Raw genomic sequence first — 19,619 nt, 5'->3', positions numbered from 1 at the left:
GGTAAGGAGTCATTCCAATCCCGGGAGCGGAAAGACTTACCTTAGGGGGGAAAAAGGACAGGTATACAATCACACACATGCACATATCCATCCACACACATACAGACACAAGCAGATATATTTAAGGGCCTTTTCACATTTCAGATACAGCTCTAGAATTTATAAAACTTGACTTGGAAATACAACAGGAATAATTATACCCCTTTTGCAGTTTGGTATTGGTCTGCATCATCATGTACAGCATACAAGCTGCCATAGTAAATACATCAAAAGCTATATAACATCCCAAATGTTGATACAGTATTTTCTTCAGTAGCTGCATGCCTTTGTAGAATAAGAGACAATTGAATATTGGTTGCTGTTTACATTATTTTTGACACATAACCATTTATTTCAAAATGTAAATACCAGCAACTTAAATTAAAAATTAAATTACCCTGTAAAACTTTCTACTTTTAATACATAGTATAAACTTTTAAGTTTAAATAAGAGTCCTTAAAGTTCTTGGGAAATGAAGAAGGCTTAAAATTTATTAAAATATAATGTTTCTGCTCTAATGTTGAAAGAGTAATGTGATAATGTGACAGAGAGAAACAATTCTTACAGGGACTAATATGAAGGATGTATCTGATGAAGATGAAAACTGCAGTTGTAACACAAATAAGACCCACTTTTTCGTTGAACAAGAGATGATGAAAGAGGCAAAGCACCACTTCATGAAATGCAGGTAAGCTTGTAATTATTAACAATGTAACACTTGTATTTGCACCATGTCAGTTTTGTATCATTTTGTTCCTTCTGGTAGGGTGCGAGAAGAATCCAGAAGTGGCTGTAAAGGTGTATCATGTGATTGGAAACTTATCAACATTACAGAAACTTCAGAGGAAGTAAGTCTGTTCATGTATAAAAGTTATTCTAAGAATTTGTCATTGGAATGCTTGCCTGCCACAGTGGTCTAGTGGTTCTAGGCGCGCAGTCCGGAACCGCGGGACTGCTACGGTCCCAGGTTCGAATCCTGCCTCGGGCATGGATGTGTGTGAAGTCCTTAGGTTAGTTAGGTTTAAGTAGTTTTAAGTTCTAGGGGACTAATGACCACAGAAGTTAAGTCCCATAGTGCTCAGACCCATTTGAACCATTGGAATGCTTGTAAAAATCTCATGCATTCAAACGACTGTCTGATATTTTCTTGATACCTGAGTACTTTCATTAATAAGGAAAAAGGTCATAGTTCATGCATTAATGCAAGTAGCACCAGATGAATAACACAAAATAAATATTCCTCAAATTTTGAAGCATCCATAGAGTTGTCAGCCAACAGAATATTTAAACATTTTGCATTCACATGTGTAAGGGTTGCCATAAGTGTTTTGAGAATGCAAGGGTTCAGGTCTATTGTTTACAAAATCAAGAAAGACAAGGTGACAGAAAACAAGCAGCTTTCTCATGCTGAGTGTCACATAATTCATACGGTCTATAAATTCTGCTACTGAATAAAATGTCATAGTGCAGCTAAAATTTATGAGAGATGGTGTTTGCTTTAAGAGATTATTTTAGTTTGGTTCAGTGAATTCTCACAGGAAAATAACACTGGTATAGGCTTCCTGGTAGCAGCTGTTATAAACGAAAATACATTTCTTTATTACTGGAGAATGTTTGCAGATGATAGCTACTTCAGTTACTTGTCCTTCATTTTGCTCTTGGGATTGAATCTGTAGCTATCTTAATAATGTGACACTCAGAGAGAAGTGCCATCAATGGTTATCACTGGAAAGTCAAAAGTTAATGTAACACTCTCACAAAGGTTTCAATGGTTTTCTGTGGTTAGCTGTTCCATGATGCTGCTCACCCAAGAACAGTTGCAACACATAGTATTGGTAATCATAATAACACAAACACAGGTGATAAGGCGATCATCATAGCTTTGAACCTTTCTAAATTTTAATAACATTCCTTAAAATGCAGATCTAAGGTTCACCTGCACAGAACAAGCCTACTAGCTAAATAGTCAAAATTCCTAAATTTGTCAGATAACTGTAAATTCAGTTTTATTCCTCATCACATTAACCTCAAATTGTACATCATACATCAGGTAAATTCCAAAATATACGAAATGAACATTGATTCTGAAATGATGTCTCTGTGACTGCACTTATCTATGAAGCATTCTTGGAAAACATCTCTAATGAGGTATATCCGTCAGCCTGTATTGACTAGTTGGTAATAATGCACTGAGGCCAGTGAAAAGTATCAGTAGTAGTAGCTTTATTCATCAATAGATCTCTTTTAGAAGGATATAGGACATGTCAAAGTATTTACAAGTTTAGATCAATTTAAAATAAGCTAATTCATATACACATCTCTATACAAACTTCTAGTAAAAGACAATCATTAGATTTACTCCTAGTATACAATACTTTTTACAGATAACTTATTAAATAATATAATGCCACACTGTTCACTCGTACCTCACTATCAGTCACTGCACACACTATATACAACTTTTTTTCATAACATTTCACTGACTACACACACACACACACACACACACACACACACACACACACACACACACACACACATACACTGGTGACCTCTGTGTCATTTTCTGTACTGCAAAAGAAAAAAAAACAGAAAAAACATAAAGTGAAGGTGTTATGTGGAATGTTGGATGTTTTAAAATCATTATTATTGTTATTATTTATTTGTATAACATTTTTTTATCAAACCCCTGCTCTGTTCCATCTAAGTAATCCTTCAATGTATAAAATGTATTGCATAACATGTAGTTTTTAGCTGCCTTTTTAAATAAGTGTATTTTTGCAATACCTTTAAGCTGTTTTGGTAATTTATTGTACAGTTTTATTCCTTGGTAGAAAATGCTGCTTTGAGTTTTATGTTTATTTTTTCTTGGTAAATGTAAGTTGAGTGTATTTCTTACTGCATGGTCAATGACAGAGCTGTTTGTGCAGTATTTACCAATGCTATTATTGATGTGTACAACTGACTGATAAATTTATTCACATAGGGCACTTAAAATCCTCAGTGTTTTGAACAAATCTTAACAATGAGCTTGTCTAGTATTTTTGGTTATTATTCTTATGACTGTTTTCTGGAGTTTGAAAACTGTGTTCATATTTTGTGCATTTGTTTCCCAAAAACGAATTCCATAGCTAACAATTGAGTGTAGATATGAACAATATGTAACTGAAAGACACTGCATATTACACACTGATGGTAGGATTCTAAGGGCATAACATGCTGATTACATTGTGCTTGCAAGTATCTTTGTGTGTTCACACCACTTCACCTGAGAACAAATATTCATTCCAAGAAATTTTGCATTTGTGACACAGGTTATAGTGGTGCCATCTATATTTAATTTAACATTATCATTTTTCCTCTTCAAACTGAAATTCATGCATTAGTTTTCTTTATGTTTGATGTCACTTTATTGCTTATTGACCAATCATAAACTTCCTTGAGAGTTTCATGTGTTTTCTCAGCAAGGAGTTCTCTTGTTTCCTCAGTAACTATAATATTACTGTCATCAGCAAAGAGAATTTTTTCACCATAAGTAACACTACTGGGAAAGTCATTGATGTATATCAGGAACAGTATTGGTCCTAATATGCTACCTTGTGGAACCCCTATATTAATGTATTTTGGTTCTGATAAGTGTTTTACTAATGTTTAGATCTATTTGAAGTATGTGTTACCTCTACTCTTTGTACCCTATCTGCTAGGTATGATCAAAACTAGTCATTAGCTACCCCTCTTATTCCCAATACTTCTTATTTATTTAATAGAATCTTGTGGACAACTGTATGAAGAGCCTTAGAAAGACTCAAAACTATGCTTGTGACACACTCATCTTTATGAAGAGCATCAAGTGACACTTTTGTGAATTCTACTATGGCTGACTCCATATTTTTGCCACTTCGGAAACAAACTGTGATTCGCTTAAAAGATTGTATTTATTCAGTTAAGTCATTAATCTGTCTTTCATCATTGCTTCTATCATTTTTTAGAACGGTGACAGCAGGGAAATGGGCGAGTAATTTTCTATGTCTTCTGCATTACCTTTCTTAAGCAAAGGTACAGCTCTTGCCAGTTTTAACTGCTCTGGAAATATCCCTGATGTGGAGGTTTCATTTATTATATTTCTTAAGGGGCCTTGAATAATCCGTATGCATTGTTTCAGTACACACATTGGTACTTCATCTAAGCCTACTGACGTTTTACTTTTTAGTTTTTGAAGCGTTTTATTGACTTCATTCTCTGTGGTTGGAAGTACCATCATTGTATTTAGTGCAACAATATTTACAGGTATTATATTTGTTTTGGGGAATTTTTGCTGTAACTTCTCTGCAATATTTGAAAAATGCTCATTTACACAGTTTGCTAAGTGTTGTGGATCACTTATTACCTTATCCCACTCCCTTATCAGTATGTTATTCTGTGTTTTTTTGCCACTCCCAATTTCCTTTTATATAACATTCCAGACTGCTTTGCTTTGATTTGATTGATTGACTTATTTTAACAGGGAAGCTGAAACAGCCTAGGTCTGACCCACCACCACCCACACCAAAACTAGATTTTTTGTGCAGTATCGCTCCCTGTATATCTAGTAAAGGAGTCCCTCTACCAGTTTTTTGTTAGACACAATTTCTTCAGGTCTAGTTGTCCAGAAGATTCTCTATCTTTTACTCTCCAATGCCATGCATTCGAAGATTAGGTGTGAAGCAGTTTCTTCACCCTCATCACAGATCCTACATTTAGGGTCCTCTTCCGTTATACCCCTTGTGTGTAGGTGTTTTTTGAAATACCCATTTCCTGTCATCAGTCCAGTAATGAGTTTGATCTCTTTCCTGTTCAATCCCAGGATTACAGATCTTCTTTTATAACATGGCTTGGGAATCATTACCTTACCATGTTGTTTGTGGATCTTGGCCCAATAACTATTGTCAGTACAGGTTTCGGTCCAATAAATGGCGTTGTTGCCCCATCCTAGTCAATCTATCAGCTTTTTCATAGCCACAGATCCCTGAGTGGCCAGGGACCCACACTAGCTTTACCCTATTGCTTCCCCCTAGCTCCACCAGAGCCCTGTGGCAATCTGCAACAATCTTAGATCTTGTTACAGGAGCTGCCAATGATTTCAGAGCTGCCTGGCTATCTGAATAGATGAATATGCTATGGTCATTGTAGCACCTATGCATATTCACCTCCACACATACCCTGATGGCAGTGATTTCAGCCTGGAATACAGAGGCCAATTTTTCCTAGCAAGTTGATGCTCTCCAGTCTTGGCTGAACCCCGTTCACCCCTGCACTAATGCCTTGGTCTGTTTTTGACCCATCGGTGAACCAAATGATGCTGATTTGTTTTCTACCACTGCTCCCTACTTCCAATTATTATGATGTAAGGCTTGTCAAAGCAGTTGGGAGTTATTACATAATCGACAGGCATTTCCCCAACAATTTCTGCATTTACCTCACTCACTGTGTTAATGTGTGATTCTGGATATCTGAATAAGACCCATTTTTTGGCAGTTTTAAGTCCATGTGCCCCAGCTGCTGCCTCCATCTTGTCCCAAAGGTGAAGTGGCGGCATATCAAGCATGGCTTCCATTTGAGCAATTGGTGTGCTGCTAATTCCACCTGTTATGGCTAAGCAGGCCAATCTCTGCACCTTAACAAGCTCCTTAGCAGCAACCTGCTGTTCTACCTTCTTCCACCACACTACAGCCCCATAGGAAATCCTAAGTCTCACCACTGTGGCCTATATCCAGTGCATAACCCTGGAGCTTAGGCCCCAGGTTTTGCCACAAGCCCTCCTAGTACTCACTAGAGTACTTTTTGCCTTGGAGCAGATGCTCTTCTTGTGAGGGGTCCAAGTTAGCTTCTCATCCAAGGTTACACCTAGATATTTCACTATCATCAAAGAGCTTTAGATTCCAACTTGAATGTTGAATATGTCTCTCCATAAATGGCACCACAACAGTCTTCTTAGGATTAACTCTCAGATCCTGTTTAATGCACCATTTTTGCACAATGTCCAATCCTCCTTGTGCCCTATTCCTAACTGTGTCAGTGAATTTGCCAATTATTACTACGAACAAGGTCATCTGCATATCTTTGGCAGAAGCATTGTCTAGAACTTAGTTCCTTGATGAGTTCATTCACCACTAGATTCCACAATAGAGGAGACAAAAGGCCTCCTTGTGGGCAGCCCCTAGTGGTCTCAATTACCATCTTTTCGTTCATCAGGGTAGCCTCTACCTTCATTCCACTAAGCGTGGCCCTGGTCCACCTACATATAGTGGTCCCCAGGTCATGCACCGCTGCTGCCCTTACCATGGAATTAAAGGTCGTGTTACAAAAGGCCCCCTCGGTATCCACGAAGATGCAGAGAGCTATTTCTTGGAAGTGAAGTGATTTTTCCACCTTCCCAATGAGTTGGTGGAGAGCTGTCTCACCTGATTTAATTTCACTACTGAAAATATCCCAAATCATGTGATCATCAGTGGAACTTGCCATAACTACTAGTCTCAGGCCAGAAGCATGTAGAAAAACAGCTGCTTCAGTATGAAAGAAAATGATTAATTCTATCACTACTACAAAGAAGACTGATGTAGTTGTTAGTGTCTTTAGCTTTGAGAAATATCTGAAATCACTAAATACATGGTGCAAATGATATAATCACAGATATTCCTACTGGTGACTCAGGAGAGTGCACTGAACAACATTACATTAGTATTTACATCATTGGGTTGTACCTCTAATTACATGTGGCAAGAGCAAGCCATTAGCGCTAAAATTTTTTCTGGGTAGCAGGTCAGCTATTAAGGTATGGATGCATGGAAGCATGGCTATCTGTCAATACTGACTGGCTTAGTCCACTTAGTGCTGCAATTATCACCATGCAGCAAACATCAGTTTATAAAGTTTGTGACATATTTGTGCGAAGATTGTTCGATGGAAAGAAAACCAATTGACACAATGATGTGTGTAAATGTCAGGGTATCACACATAAATGTAACTCTTTCCTTAACACATTTTTCATGCTCTTTGAGAGTAGCTTTCGATTACAACATCCTAAATGGGGTACTAGTAATAAAAGTCAGCCCAAGTGGCTGACTAGTGGGATAAGAATATCATGTATAACAAAGTGAGAATTATATCAAAGTGTTAGAAGTAGTCAGAATCAAGATACAGTAGTCCATTACAAACAGTGTTGTAAGGTGCTTAAAATGCTATTAGGAAGGCAAAGAATATGTGGTATGCAAATAGAATAGCTAATTCACATGATAAAATGAAAGCCATGTGGTCAGTTGTGAAGGAAGTGCCTGGTCAGCAGAACAAGGTTGATGACGTATAGTCAATTCAAAGTAAAAATATTTCTGTTGCTGATAAATCAGATATATTTTCAGTGTTTAAAAATCATTTTCTTAGCATTTCTGGTGAATTAAATAAAAATTTAATTTGTACAGGGAATTATATAACTTTCTTGGGAAATACCTTTCCAAGATTGATGTTTGAAATACTCCTCTATGATACAGACAATGGAGAGATTGAGTCAATAATTATCACTGAAGGCTAAGGATTTTCATGGATATGATTGAGTGCCTGGCAGAATATTAAAGTACTGTGCTGCACGTTTTAGCCCTGTATTTAGCCATATTTGTAAGTTTTCGTTTAGGAATGGTCAGTTTCCTGAATGATTAAAGTACTCAGTAGTAAAGCTGCTTCAAAAAAAGTGAGAAAGTGATAATGTAGACAATTTTAGACCTATTTCTATGCCATCTGTGTTTGCTAGAGTTATTGAAATGGCTGTGTGTGTAAAGACAATTGATCATTTTATGTCACATGATTTGCTATCAAATGCACAGTTCAGCTTTAGAAGTCATTTAACAACTGAAAATGCTATATTCTCTTATCTCTGTGAGGTACTGGATGGGTTAAACAAAAGGTTTTGAATGCTAGGCATATTTTTGTGATTTAACTAAGGCATTAGATTGTGCTGATCACCAAATATTGCTCCAGAAGTTGTACCATTACATATCATGTGGAGTAGCTCACAATTGGTTTACCTCTTACTTTAGCAACAGACAGCAAAAGGTCACTATCCACATTCTTGAGAATGGTTGTGATGTAGGGTCTGAGTAGAGTAAGGTCAAGCGCGGGGTGCCCTGGCGATCAGTGTTGGGACCACTCCTGTTCCTTATTTGTATAAATGATGTGCCCTCTAGTATTATGGGTGACTCTAAAATATTTCTGTTTGCTGATGACACTAGCTTGGTAGTAAATGATGTGGTGTGCAAAACTGGCTCATTTGCAAATAGTGCAGTTCATGACTTAAATTCATGGTTTGTAGGAAATAAAATAACGCTAAATCACAGTAAGACTCAGTTTTTACAGTTTCTAACACACATTTCAATGAAACCTCACATTTTAATTTCACAGAAAGGGCATATGATTAGTGAAACTGAACAGTTCAAATTTCTAGGTGTTCAGATAGATAGTAAACTGTCATGGAAAGCTCACATTCAGGATCTTGTCCAAAGACTTAATGCTGCCATTTTTACTGCTTCAACAGTATCTGAAGTGAGTGATCATCCGACACGAAAGTTAGTCTACTTTGCTTATGTCATATGGTGTTATATTTTGGGGTAACTCTCCTCATTGTAAAAGGATTTTTGGCTCAGAAATGAGCAGTGTGGTCAATAAGTGGTGTACGTTCAGAAACCTCTTGTCGACCCGTGTTCACAAGTTAGGGTATTTTAAAATTTGCCTCTCAATATGTATGTTACTTGCTGTCATTTCTTGCTAATAACATTAGCTTATTCCCAAGAATAAGCAGCTTCCACTCAGTTAATACTTGGCTGAAATCAAACCTGCCTTTGGCTCAGACTTCCTTAACTCTTGTGCAGGAAGGCGTGCAGTATACTGCTGCATCCATTTTCAATAAGCTACCCCCCCCCCCCCCCTGAACCATGGACCTTTGGTGGAGAGGCTTGCATGCCTCGAAGTTACAGATAGCTGTACCGTAGGTGCAATGACAATGGAGGGGTATCTGTTGAGAGGCCAGACAAATATGTGGTTCCTGAAGAGGGGCAGCAGCCTTTTCAGTAGTTGCAGGGGCAACAGTCTGGATGATTGACTGATCTGGCCTTGTAACACTAACCAAAATGGCCTTGCCATTCTGGTACTGCGAACGGCTGAAAGCAAGGGGAAACTACAGCCATAATTTTTCCCCAGGAAATGCAGCTTTACTGTATGATTAAATGATGATGATGTCCTCTTGGGTAAAATATTCCGGAAGTAAAATAGTCCCCCATTTGGATCTCCAGGTGGGGTACTCAAGAGGACGTAGTTATCAGGAGAAAAAAAACCTGGTGTACTATGGATCGGAGCATGAAATGTCAGATACCTTAATCGGGCAGATAGGTTAGAAAATTTAAAAAGGGAAATGGATTGGTTAAAGTTAGATATAGTGGGAATTAGAGAAGTTTGGTGGCAGGAGGAACAAGACTTTTGGTCAGGTGAATACAGGGTTATAAATACAAAATCAGATAGGGCTAAAGCAGGAGTAGGTTTAATAATGAATAAAAAAATAGGAGTGTGAGTAAACTACTACAAACAGCATAGTGAAACCATGACCAAGATAGACATGAAGCCCACGCCGCTACAGTAGTCCAAGTTTATATGCCAACTAGCTCTGCAGATGATGAAGAAGTTGAAGAAATGTGTGATGAAACGAAAGAAGTTATTCAGATAGTGTATGGAGATGAAAATTTAATATTCATGGGTGACTGGAATTTGGTAGTAGGAAAAGGGAGAGAAGGAAATGTAGTAGGTGAATATGCCTTGTGGCTAAGATATAAAAGAGGAATCCACCAGGTAGGTTGCATACATGGAAGAATCCTGGAGATACTAAAAGGTATCAGATAGATTATATAATGGTAAGACAGTGATTTAGGAACCAGGTTTTAAATTGTAAGACATTTCCAGGGGCAGATGTGGACTCTGACCACAATTTATTGGTTATGAACTGTATATCAAAACTGAAGAAACTGCAAAAAGGTGGGAATTTAAGGAGCAGGAACCTGGATAAACTGAAAGAACTAGAGGTTGTACAGAGTTTTAGGGAGAGCATAAGGGCTACAATTGACAGGAATGGAGAAAAGAAATACAGTAGAAGAAGAATGGGTAGCTTTGAGGGATGAAATAGTAAAGGCAACAAACGATCAAATACATAAAAAGATGAGGGCTAGTAGAAACACTTGGGTAACAGAAGAAATATTGAATTTAATTAATGAAAGGAGAAAATATAAAAATGCAGTAAATGAAGCATGCAAAAGAGAATACAAATGTTTCAAAAATGATATTGACAGGAAGTGCAAAATCGCTAAGCACGGATGAATAGAGGACAAATGTAAGAATGTAGAGGCTTATCTCACTAGGGGTAAGATAGATACTGCCTACAGGAAAATTAAAAATACTTTTGGAGAAAGGAAAACCAATTGCATGAATATCAAGAGCTTTGATGGAAACCCAGTTCTAAGCAAAGAAGGGAAAGCAGAAAGGTGGAAGGAGTATATAGAGGGTCTATGCAAGGGCGAAGTACTTGAGGACAATATTATGGAAATAGAAGAGGATGTAGATGAAGATGAAATGGGAGATATGATACTGCGTGAAGAGTTTGACAGAGCACTGAAAGACATGAGTCTAAACAAGGCCCACGGAGTAGACAACATTCCATTAGAACTACTGACAGCCTTGGGAGAGCCAGTCCTGACAAAACTCTACCATCTGGTGAGCAAGGTGTATGAGACAGGCAAAATACCCTCATACTTCAAGAAGAATATAATAATCCAATCCCAAAGAAAGCAGGTGTTGACAGAAGTGAAAATTAACGAACTATCAGTTTAAAAAGTCACAGCTGCAAAATACTAACTCGAATTCTTTACAGACGAATGGAATAACTGATAGAAGCTGACCTTGGGGAAGATCAATTTGGATTCTATAGAAATGTTGGAACACGTGAGGTAATACTGACCCTACGATTTATCTTAGAAGAAAGATTAAGGATAGGCAAACCTACATTTCTAGCATTTGTTGACTTAGAGAAAGCTTTTGACAATGTTGACTGGCATACTCTCTTTCAAATTCTAAAGGTGCTGGGGGTAAAAGACAGGGAGCGAAAGGAAATTAACAATTTGTACAGAAACCAGTTGGCAGTTATAAGAGTCGAGGGACATGAAAGGGAAGCAGTGGTTGGGAAGGGAATAAGACAGTGTTGTAGCCTCTCCCCGATGTTATTCTATCTGTATATTGAGCTTGCAGTAAAGGAAAAAAAGAAAAATTCAGAGTAGGTATTAAAATCCACAGAGAACAAATAAAAACTTGGAGGTTCGCCGATGACATTGTAATTCTGTCAGAGACAGAAAAGGACTTAGAAGAGCAGTTGAACGGAATGGACAGTGTCTTGAAAGAAGGGTGTAAGATGAACATCAACAAAAGCATAATGAGGATAATGGAATGTTGTCAAATTAAGTCGGGTGATGCTGAGGGTATTAGATTAGGAAATGAGACACTTAAAGTAGTAAAGGAGCTTTGCTATTTGGGGAGCAAAATAACTGATGATGGTCAAAGTAGAGAGGACATAAAATGCGTACTGGCAATAGCAAGGAAAGCGTTTCTGAAGAAGAGAAATTTGTTAACATTGAATATAGATTTAAGTGTCAGGAAGTCTTTTCTGAAAGTGTTTGTATGGAGTGTAGCCATGTACGGAAGTGAAACATTTCGATAAATAGTTTGGACAAGAAGAGAATAGAAGCTTTCGAAATGTGGTGCTAGAGAAGAATGCAGAAGATTAGATGGGTAGATGACATAACTAATGAGGAAGTATTAAATAGGATTGGGGAGAAGATAAGTTTGTGGCACAACTTGACTAGAAGAAGGAATCAGTTGGTAGGACATGTTCTGAGTCATCAAGGGATCACCAATTTAGTATTGGAGGGCAGCGTGGAGGGTAAAAATTGTAGAGGGAGACCAAGAGATGAATACACTAAGCAGATTCAGAAAGATGTAGGTTGCAGTAGGTACTGATAGAAGCTGACCTCGGGGAAGATCAATTTGGATTCTATAGAAATGTTGGAACACGTGAGGTAATACTGACCCTATGATTTATCTTAGAAGAAAGATTAAGGATAGGCAAACCTACGTTTCTAGCATTTGAAGACTTAGAGAAAGCTTTTGAAAATCTTGATTGGAATACTCTCTTTCAAATTCGGAAGGTGGCAGGGGTAAAATACAGAGAGCAAAAGGCTGTTTACAATTTGTACAGAAAGCAGTTGGCTGTTATAAGAGTCGAGGGGTATGAAAGGGTAGCAGTGGTTGAGAAGGGAGTGAGACAGGGTTGTAGCCTCTCCCTGATGTTATTCAATATGTATATTGAGCAAGCAGTGAAGGAAACAAAATAAAAATAAAAATAAAAATAAATAAAATAAAATAAAATTCGGAGTAGGTTTTAAAATCAATGGAGAAGAAATAAAAACTGAAGTTTTCCGATGACATTGTAATTCTGTCAGAGACAGCAAAGGACTTAGAAGAGCAGTTGAACGGAATGGACAGTGTCTTGAAAGAAGGGTGTAAGATGAACATCAACAAAAGCATAATGAGGATAATGGAATGTTGTCGAATTAAGTCGGGTGATGCTGAGGTAATTAGATTAGGAAATGAGACACTTAAAGTAGTAAAGGAGTTTTGCTATTTGGGGAGCAAAATAACTGATGATGGTCAAAGTAGAGAGGATATAAAATGTAGACTGGCAATGGCAAGGAAAGTGTTTCTGAAGAAGAGAAATTTGTTAACATCGAGTATAGATTTAAATGTCAGGAAGTCATTTGTGAAAGTATTTGTATGGAGTGTAGCCATGTGTGGAAGTGAAGCATGGATGATAACTAGCTTAGACAAGAAGAAAATAGAAGCTTTCGAAATGTGGTGCTACAGAAGAATGCTGAAGATTAGATGGGTAGATCATATAACTAATAAGGAGGTATTGAATAGATTTGGCGAGAAGAGGAGCTTGTGGCACAACTTGAGTAGAAGAAGGGATCGGTTGGTAGGACATGTTCTCTAGACATTGAGGGATCACCAATTTAATATTGCAGGGCAGTGTAGAGGGTAAAAATCATAGATGGAGACCAAGAGATGATTACACTTAGCAGACGGAGAAGGATGTAGGTTGCAGAAGGTACTCGGAGATGAAGAAGCTTGCACAGGATAGAGTAGCATGGAGAGCTGCCTCAAACCAGTCTCAGGACTGAAGACCACAACAACAAAAACCACTAGAATTCTAAAATCTTAGCAGTAATCCATCCACTTTCAAATCAGAACTGAAGAGTTTCCTATTGGGTTACTCATTCTATTCTGTTGAGGAGTTCCTTAAAAAAAATTAAACTGATTCTTGTTTTATTGTTGATTGCATATACTTCAACTTATGGCCTGTCTTTTTTTGGTTCATAAGCATTTTATTTTTATCTGTTATTAGTTTTATGTCGTAATTTCATGTAACTTGTGGACTTATACCCTTTACACCCTGCGCATTGGGGGCCAAAGAAATTGATATCTAATTCTATACCTAACTGGGCCATTTTAACCCCTATTTTAACAGTGATATACTGTAGACAATTTTGACAATAGACTTTGCCTAACGATCGTATGGAAGTTCAGATGCCATTCACCTATGATGTTGTTGTTGTTGTGGTCTTCAGTCCTGAGACAAACCAGTCTCCATGCTACTCTATCCTGTGCAAGCTTTTTCATCTACTAGTACCTACTGTAACCTACATCCTTCTGAATCTCTTTAGTGTATTCATCTCTTGGTCTCCCTCTACGATTTTTACCCTTCACGCTGCCCTCCAATACTAAATTGACAATCCGTTGATGCCTCAGAACATGTCCTACCAAACGATCCCTTCTTCTAGTTAAGTTGTGCCACAAACTTCTCTTCTCCCTAATCTTATTCAGTACCTCCTCATTAGTTATATGATCTACCCATCTAATCTTCTGTAGCACCACATTTTGAAAGCTTCTATTCTCTTCTTGTCCAAACTAGTTATTGTCCATGTTTCTCTTCCATACATGGCTACGCTCTATACAAATCATATTATCATCTATGATAAGAACAGCGTAAGTGCTCCACAAAACTACCATCCGACCTCAGACATCCATCTACTACATAATCTTATCACATATTCTGAGCCCAAACATAACATACTATCTCAAACAGAAGGACCACCTCCATCCCAAGCAGAATGAATTCCAAAGACATTGGACACGTGAAACCCTGCTCAGTTTTTCCTCACATAACATCCAGATATCCATGGATTCCAGCAATAAGGTGGAGGGTAACATGGAGGGTAAAAATCGTAGAGGGAGGTGGAGGTTAAAAATCATAGAGCGAGACCAAGAGATGAATACACTAAGCAGATTCAGAAGGATGTAGGCTGCAGTAGTTATTGGGAGATGAAGAGGCTTGCACAGGATAGAGTAGCATGCAGAGCTGCATCAAACCAGTCTCAGGACTGAAGCCCAGAACAACAACACAGATGGTTGTAGTATTTCTTGGCTTCCAAAAACCATTTTCCTCAATACCACCACAATATTTATTAAAAAACTATGCTCATATGAGGTATGAAGCAAAATTGGTAACTTGTTTTAGTATTTTGTTGATAGGGAGGGTGTAGCATGTTATCTAGGGTGGAAATACCAATTATTTTAGATGTGTCTCAAGGAAGTGTGTTGGTAAACCATCCTGTTCTGTTGTATACTAATGCCTTAGCAGACAACATTAAATGTACCACAAGACCTTTTGTAGATGCTGCATTTATCAATGAGGCATATTCAGAAAGTAAGTGCACTAGATTTTTATATTTGTTTAATAAAAGTGTATTTGAAAACCAAATTACAGGATGTTGTTGATACAGTTGTTGACTATTTTTCTCATAGTTGCCATCCCATTCAATGCATGTGGTGGTCCATGGCACTAGGTTCCTTAATCCCTCCTTGAAGAACTTTCCCCACCAGCTCCTTCCTCCACTTTTGAACCTCTTTCTGCACTTGCTCATCACATGAAAATTTAATTTCACTCATGTGTGCCCTCAGGGAGGTAAAAAGATGATAATCTGAAAGCACCAAGTCAGAGCAATACATGGGGTGGTTCAAGATATCCCAACCAAATGAGCTACAGAGCATCTTGGTGGCTAAGGCAGAGTGAGTAGACATTGTTGTGCAACAAGCACACTCCTCTTATCAACATTCACCTTCATTTGCTTTGAAGACTCCTTTTGACTTTTTAGTGTCCCACAATTTTGTTTTGCATTATTGATGTTATCCCCTCTTGCCCTAAGGCAGAAATTTTACCAAAATTGTACCTTTTCAGTACCTTAACACTGAGATCTCTTTCATGGTTTTAATATTTTTTGGCAAATCAGAAACTGCTGTACCATTACTGTAATAACTGTATTTCTGTCTCAAGTCCATAATGAGCCACCCATGTTCAATCTCCACTTGAAATAGTGGCCAGAAGATCCTCACCTTCCAGCTCACGTTGCTCAAGAAACTCACAAGTGTTGTAGGCCTGATTTTTCTTGTGCTGCCCTGTCAGCTCTTTTGGGATCCATCTTGCACAAAGCTTCCAGTATCCCAATATTTTTGTGAGTGACTTGTATAAGAGTTCTGGAGAGTTGTGGAAATATCATAGAAATTTCATCCACTGGCAATCAGCAGTCTTCGCAAAGAGTTTCCTTGACTTTTTGCACCATTCAATCAGTCAAATAGAATGTCTTCCACCCTTCTGTCATGAACATTTGCTCTGCCTCCACTAAACTCCCTACACCACTTAAACACAATTGTTATGGACCGAGTATACTTATTTTCTGAACATGTTCCAGATAATGACGTACTGTCTGAGAAAAGCAGCAAGCAAAAACTTGATACAATTTTAAAATGGTGCCAAGATTATTGACTTGCTTTAAATTGACAGAAATGTAGAAACTGTACACTTTAAAGTAACTAACATTGTATCGCTACAATATTGATTAGTCATAACTGGGATCAGTCTCCAGAATGAGATTTTCACTCTGCAGCGGAGTGGGATCAGTCTACTTGTACGATTACCTGAATATAACAGTTTTAAAGACATAAAATGGAATAATCACATTGGCTCATTTGTAAGCAAATCAGAAGGTAGACTTCATTTGATCAGTAGGATACTGGGACAATACAGTCTGTCTACTAAGGGGAATGGTTACAAAACTCTTGATGCGTCATTGCAGAAGAATGCTTAAAAACTCTTGATGTCTCATCATTGACTAATGCTCAAATATGTGGGACACATAGCATAAAGGACTAACATGGGATATTGAATATATTCAAAGATAACCAGAATCAAGAGACACACACTGTTTTGATTGGGAAATACTGAAAAACCTGAATGTGCAGATGTTTGAGGATGGATGCCAGTTATTCCATGAAAGGAAATTTCTGAAGTTTCAAAAACTAATATTTAGTGTAAGGTGCACATAAATGTCTTAACCACCTATTGATTAGTCTTGCAGGGATGATGAAGACAAGACTGGACTAATTATATTATCCACAGAGGTGTTTTAGCAGTTTTTCTCCCCATGTTCCATATGCTACTGGAATCCGAACATGTGGTACACTTCACTTCACTTTAGATGTAGACCTAGCTCCACAGAACTACAATATCATTCACCTCCAATTGTATCACAGTTGTGGAATGCATTATCAGTTTAACATTTTGGCACAAATTGACATTACTTATGGTATCAGCATGGTTTCTGGAAACCTATTCTTGCAGAAAAACATCTCATTCTTGTTGCAAATGACATCATAAAACCCACAGTTTGAGTCATCTTTTCTAGAGTTTCAAAAAGGTTTCAGTTTAGTATCACACTGATACCTGCTAAAGAAAATTTATTCATGTGTAATATCTTGTCAGGTTTGCTTCTATATTGAAAACTCCATAACAGGCAGGAAACATCTTCTATGGAAAATTATCTGCAAGCACAACAAAATAATTCTAATAATGCCCATGGAATGTATGGTAAGTTACTTGAAGTTCATGTCCTATATTAATGGATTACTTGAAAGATTTTACATGCACTCTCAGGCTGTAAATAATTTGTAGAAAACTGAGAAACTGAAGTGACAAAAGTTATGGCGAGACTCCTAATATCATGTGAGACCTCCTTTTGCCTGGCATAGTACAGAAACTCGGTGTGGCATGGATTCAATAAGTTGTTGGATGTCCCCTGCAGAGATAGTGAGCCATGCTGCTTCTGTAGCCATCCATAATTATGCAAGTGTTGCCTGTGCATGAACGGACCTCTCAATTAGGTCCCACAAATGTTCAATGGGATTTATGTAAGGTAAGCAATTTGGGTAGCCAAATCATTCACTTGAATTGTCCAGAATGTTCTTGATACCAGTTGCAAACAATTGTAACCTGGCAACATGGCACAGTGTCATTCATAACATTAAGTCCATGGATGGCTGCAAATGGTCTCCAAGTTGCTGAAATTAACCATTTCCACTGAATCAGAGGACCTATTGTATTCCATGCAAACATAACCCACACCATTGTGGAGCAACCACCAGCTTGCGCAATGCCTGGTTGACAACTTACTTCCATGCCTTCATGGGGCTGCACCACACTTGAACCCTACCATCAGCTGTTACTAACTGAAATCAGGACTCATCTGACCAAGCCCATGGTTTTCCAGTTGTCTGGAGCTCAACCAATATGGTCATGAGACAAAGAGAGGTGTTGGAGATGATGTTGTGCTGTCACCAAAGGCTCTCATGTTGGATTGTCTGTTGCCATTGCTCATTAACACAAAATTTTGTTGCAGTGCGTTAACAGGTATGTTTGTCACACGTCCCACAATGATTTCTGCAGTTATTTCACACAGAGTTGTTTGTTTTTTAGCACTGACAACTCTTTACAAAGGCCACTGCTATTGGTCACTCTGTAGACTGTAGTGGGAGGTTAACCCTGGAATTTGATATTCTCAACATACTATTGACACTGTGACTCTCAGAATAAGAGTTCCCTAACTGTTCCTGAAATAGAAAGTCCCTTGTGTCTAGCTCCAACTACCATTCCACATTCAGAATCTGTTAATTTCGGTCATCTAGCCATAATCACATTGGAAATCTTTACACATGAATCACCTGAGTACAAATGACAGCTCGGCCATTTCTGCACCCTTTTATGCCTTGTATATGCAAAACTATTGCCATCTGTATATGTGCCTATCCCTATCCATGGCTTTCATAACCTCACTGTACTCTGTTAATGAAAGAGATTACTTACAAAATATTGGTATGGCTCACACTGCTCAAGGTTGATGTATACCTGAAATGTCAGGTCAGGGTAAGAAAGAAAATTAAGGCTGTGTTGAGAAGGATAACATGTATGTCAACAAACTTCCCTGCCTCATGAGGAAAGAGATTGAGTGAGAGAGAGAGAGAGAGAGAGAGAGAGAGAGAGAGAGAGAGAGAGCACAACAAAACTTAAAAACCACCACTGTGAGACAATTAAAGTGACATGCATATCTCTAACAATCTGCATCAAAAACTGCAAAATCCAGTGTTCAGAACATACTTTATTTTGTGGCCTTAGCTTCCCTGCAGATGAAACAGACTGAAATCCATACACACTGACTTAGACAATCAATAATCCTTCCAATATAGTGATCTATAAATGGAGCAGAAGAAACCCTAACATACGCTACAATAAAAAATTTTCCTTTTAATGCACTTAACAGTGAGTCCAAGAGTAGCTACATATGTGAAACTGTCTATATATCTTCATTATGAACGTATGTTTAGTCTGGTATTCTATAGGTGACTATGACAAACAATAAATAAGAGACATTTCAGAGAAATACAGTCCTATTAAACCTGACGCAGTTTTCCTTTGTGCTCATATCAAATCAAAATACATTTTTGGTCTACTGCACACAAGTTAATTTTATCCATATAATCAAGGTGGTGATGAGTAGCTTTCTGAAGCCCACCTACTCAACTGATAACTACCTAATTGTAATAATAATTCAGGTAAGAAGCAGCAGCTGTTTTTCTGCAAGAGAAGCTTCAGTAGTTACAGCATCAAGTTGTTAGATGGGGACTTATTGGAGAGTAACATGTGGAGTGTGCTGATGAGAGAGCTTTATATTTACCGTTATCACCTACCTTGGGAAGAGTTTGAAGTAAAGAGTACATATCTTCTTATGTCACTTCATCCACCAGTCATAATGCCTTTTTGGGTACAACCAGGTTCCAGCACTTGTCTCCTACCCTAAAGTGTTCTAATATGACGAAAGTGAAGAAGGCATAGCTGAATTAGTTTGTACTTAGGTTTTTGATGTTGTTAAAGTTTTGGGCAATTTCTCCCAGGCTCTTGCTGCTTCTTGTGCAAGTTCATAAAAACAGATTTTGGTTAGAGGTTTGACATTTGTCTTTAAATAAAAAGTCTTGGACATGATGTCATTTTCCACCTGATGGTATACTTCCAAATTGGG

The 19,619-nt window shown here is 37.9% G+C and overlaps 1 protein-coding gene across 1 annotated transcript in view; it reads left to right on the top strand.

The window, feature by feature from the left end:
* The window catches only part of LOC126299205 (uncharacterized), a 55,337-nt gene that overhangs the window by 11,360 nt on the left and 24,358 nt on the right, over positions 1-19,619 (top strand). Inside the window, exons 2-3 of the mRNA XM_049990991.1 lie at positions 607-727; positions 806-887. Of these exons, the coding sequence (XP_049846948.1) occupies positions 607-727; positions 806-887 (203 nt within the window). The remainder of the gene's footprint in view (positions 1-606; positions 728-805; positions 888-19,619) is intronic.

This window comes from Schistocerca gregaria, chromosome X (genome assembly GCF_023897955.1).
Source record: "Schistocerca gregaria isolate iqSchGreg1 chromosome X, iqSchGreg1.2, whole genome shotgun sequence".
Lineage (NCBI taxonomy): Eukaryota > Metazoa > Arthropoda > Insecta > Orthoptera > Acrididae > Schistocerca > Schistocerca gregaria.
Note: the sequence above shows the minus strand (reverse complement) of the source record. Positions and strands in the feature narration are given on the sequence as shown.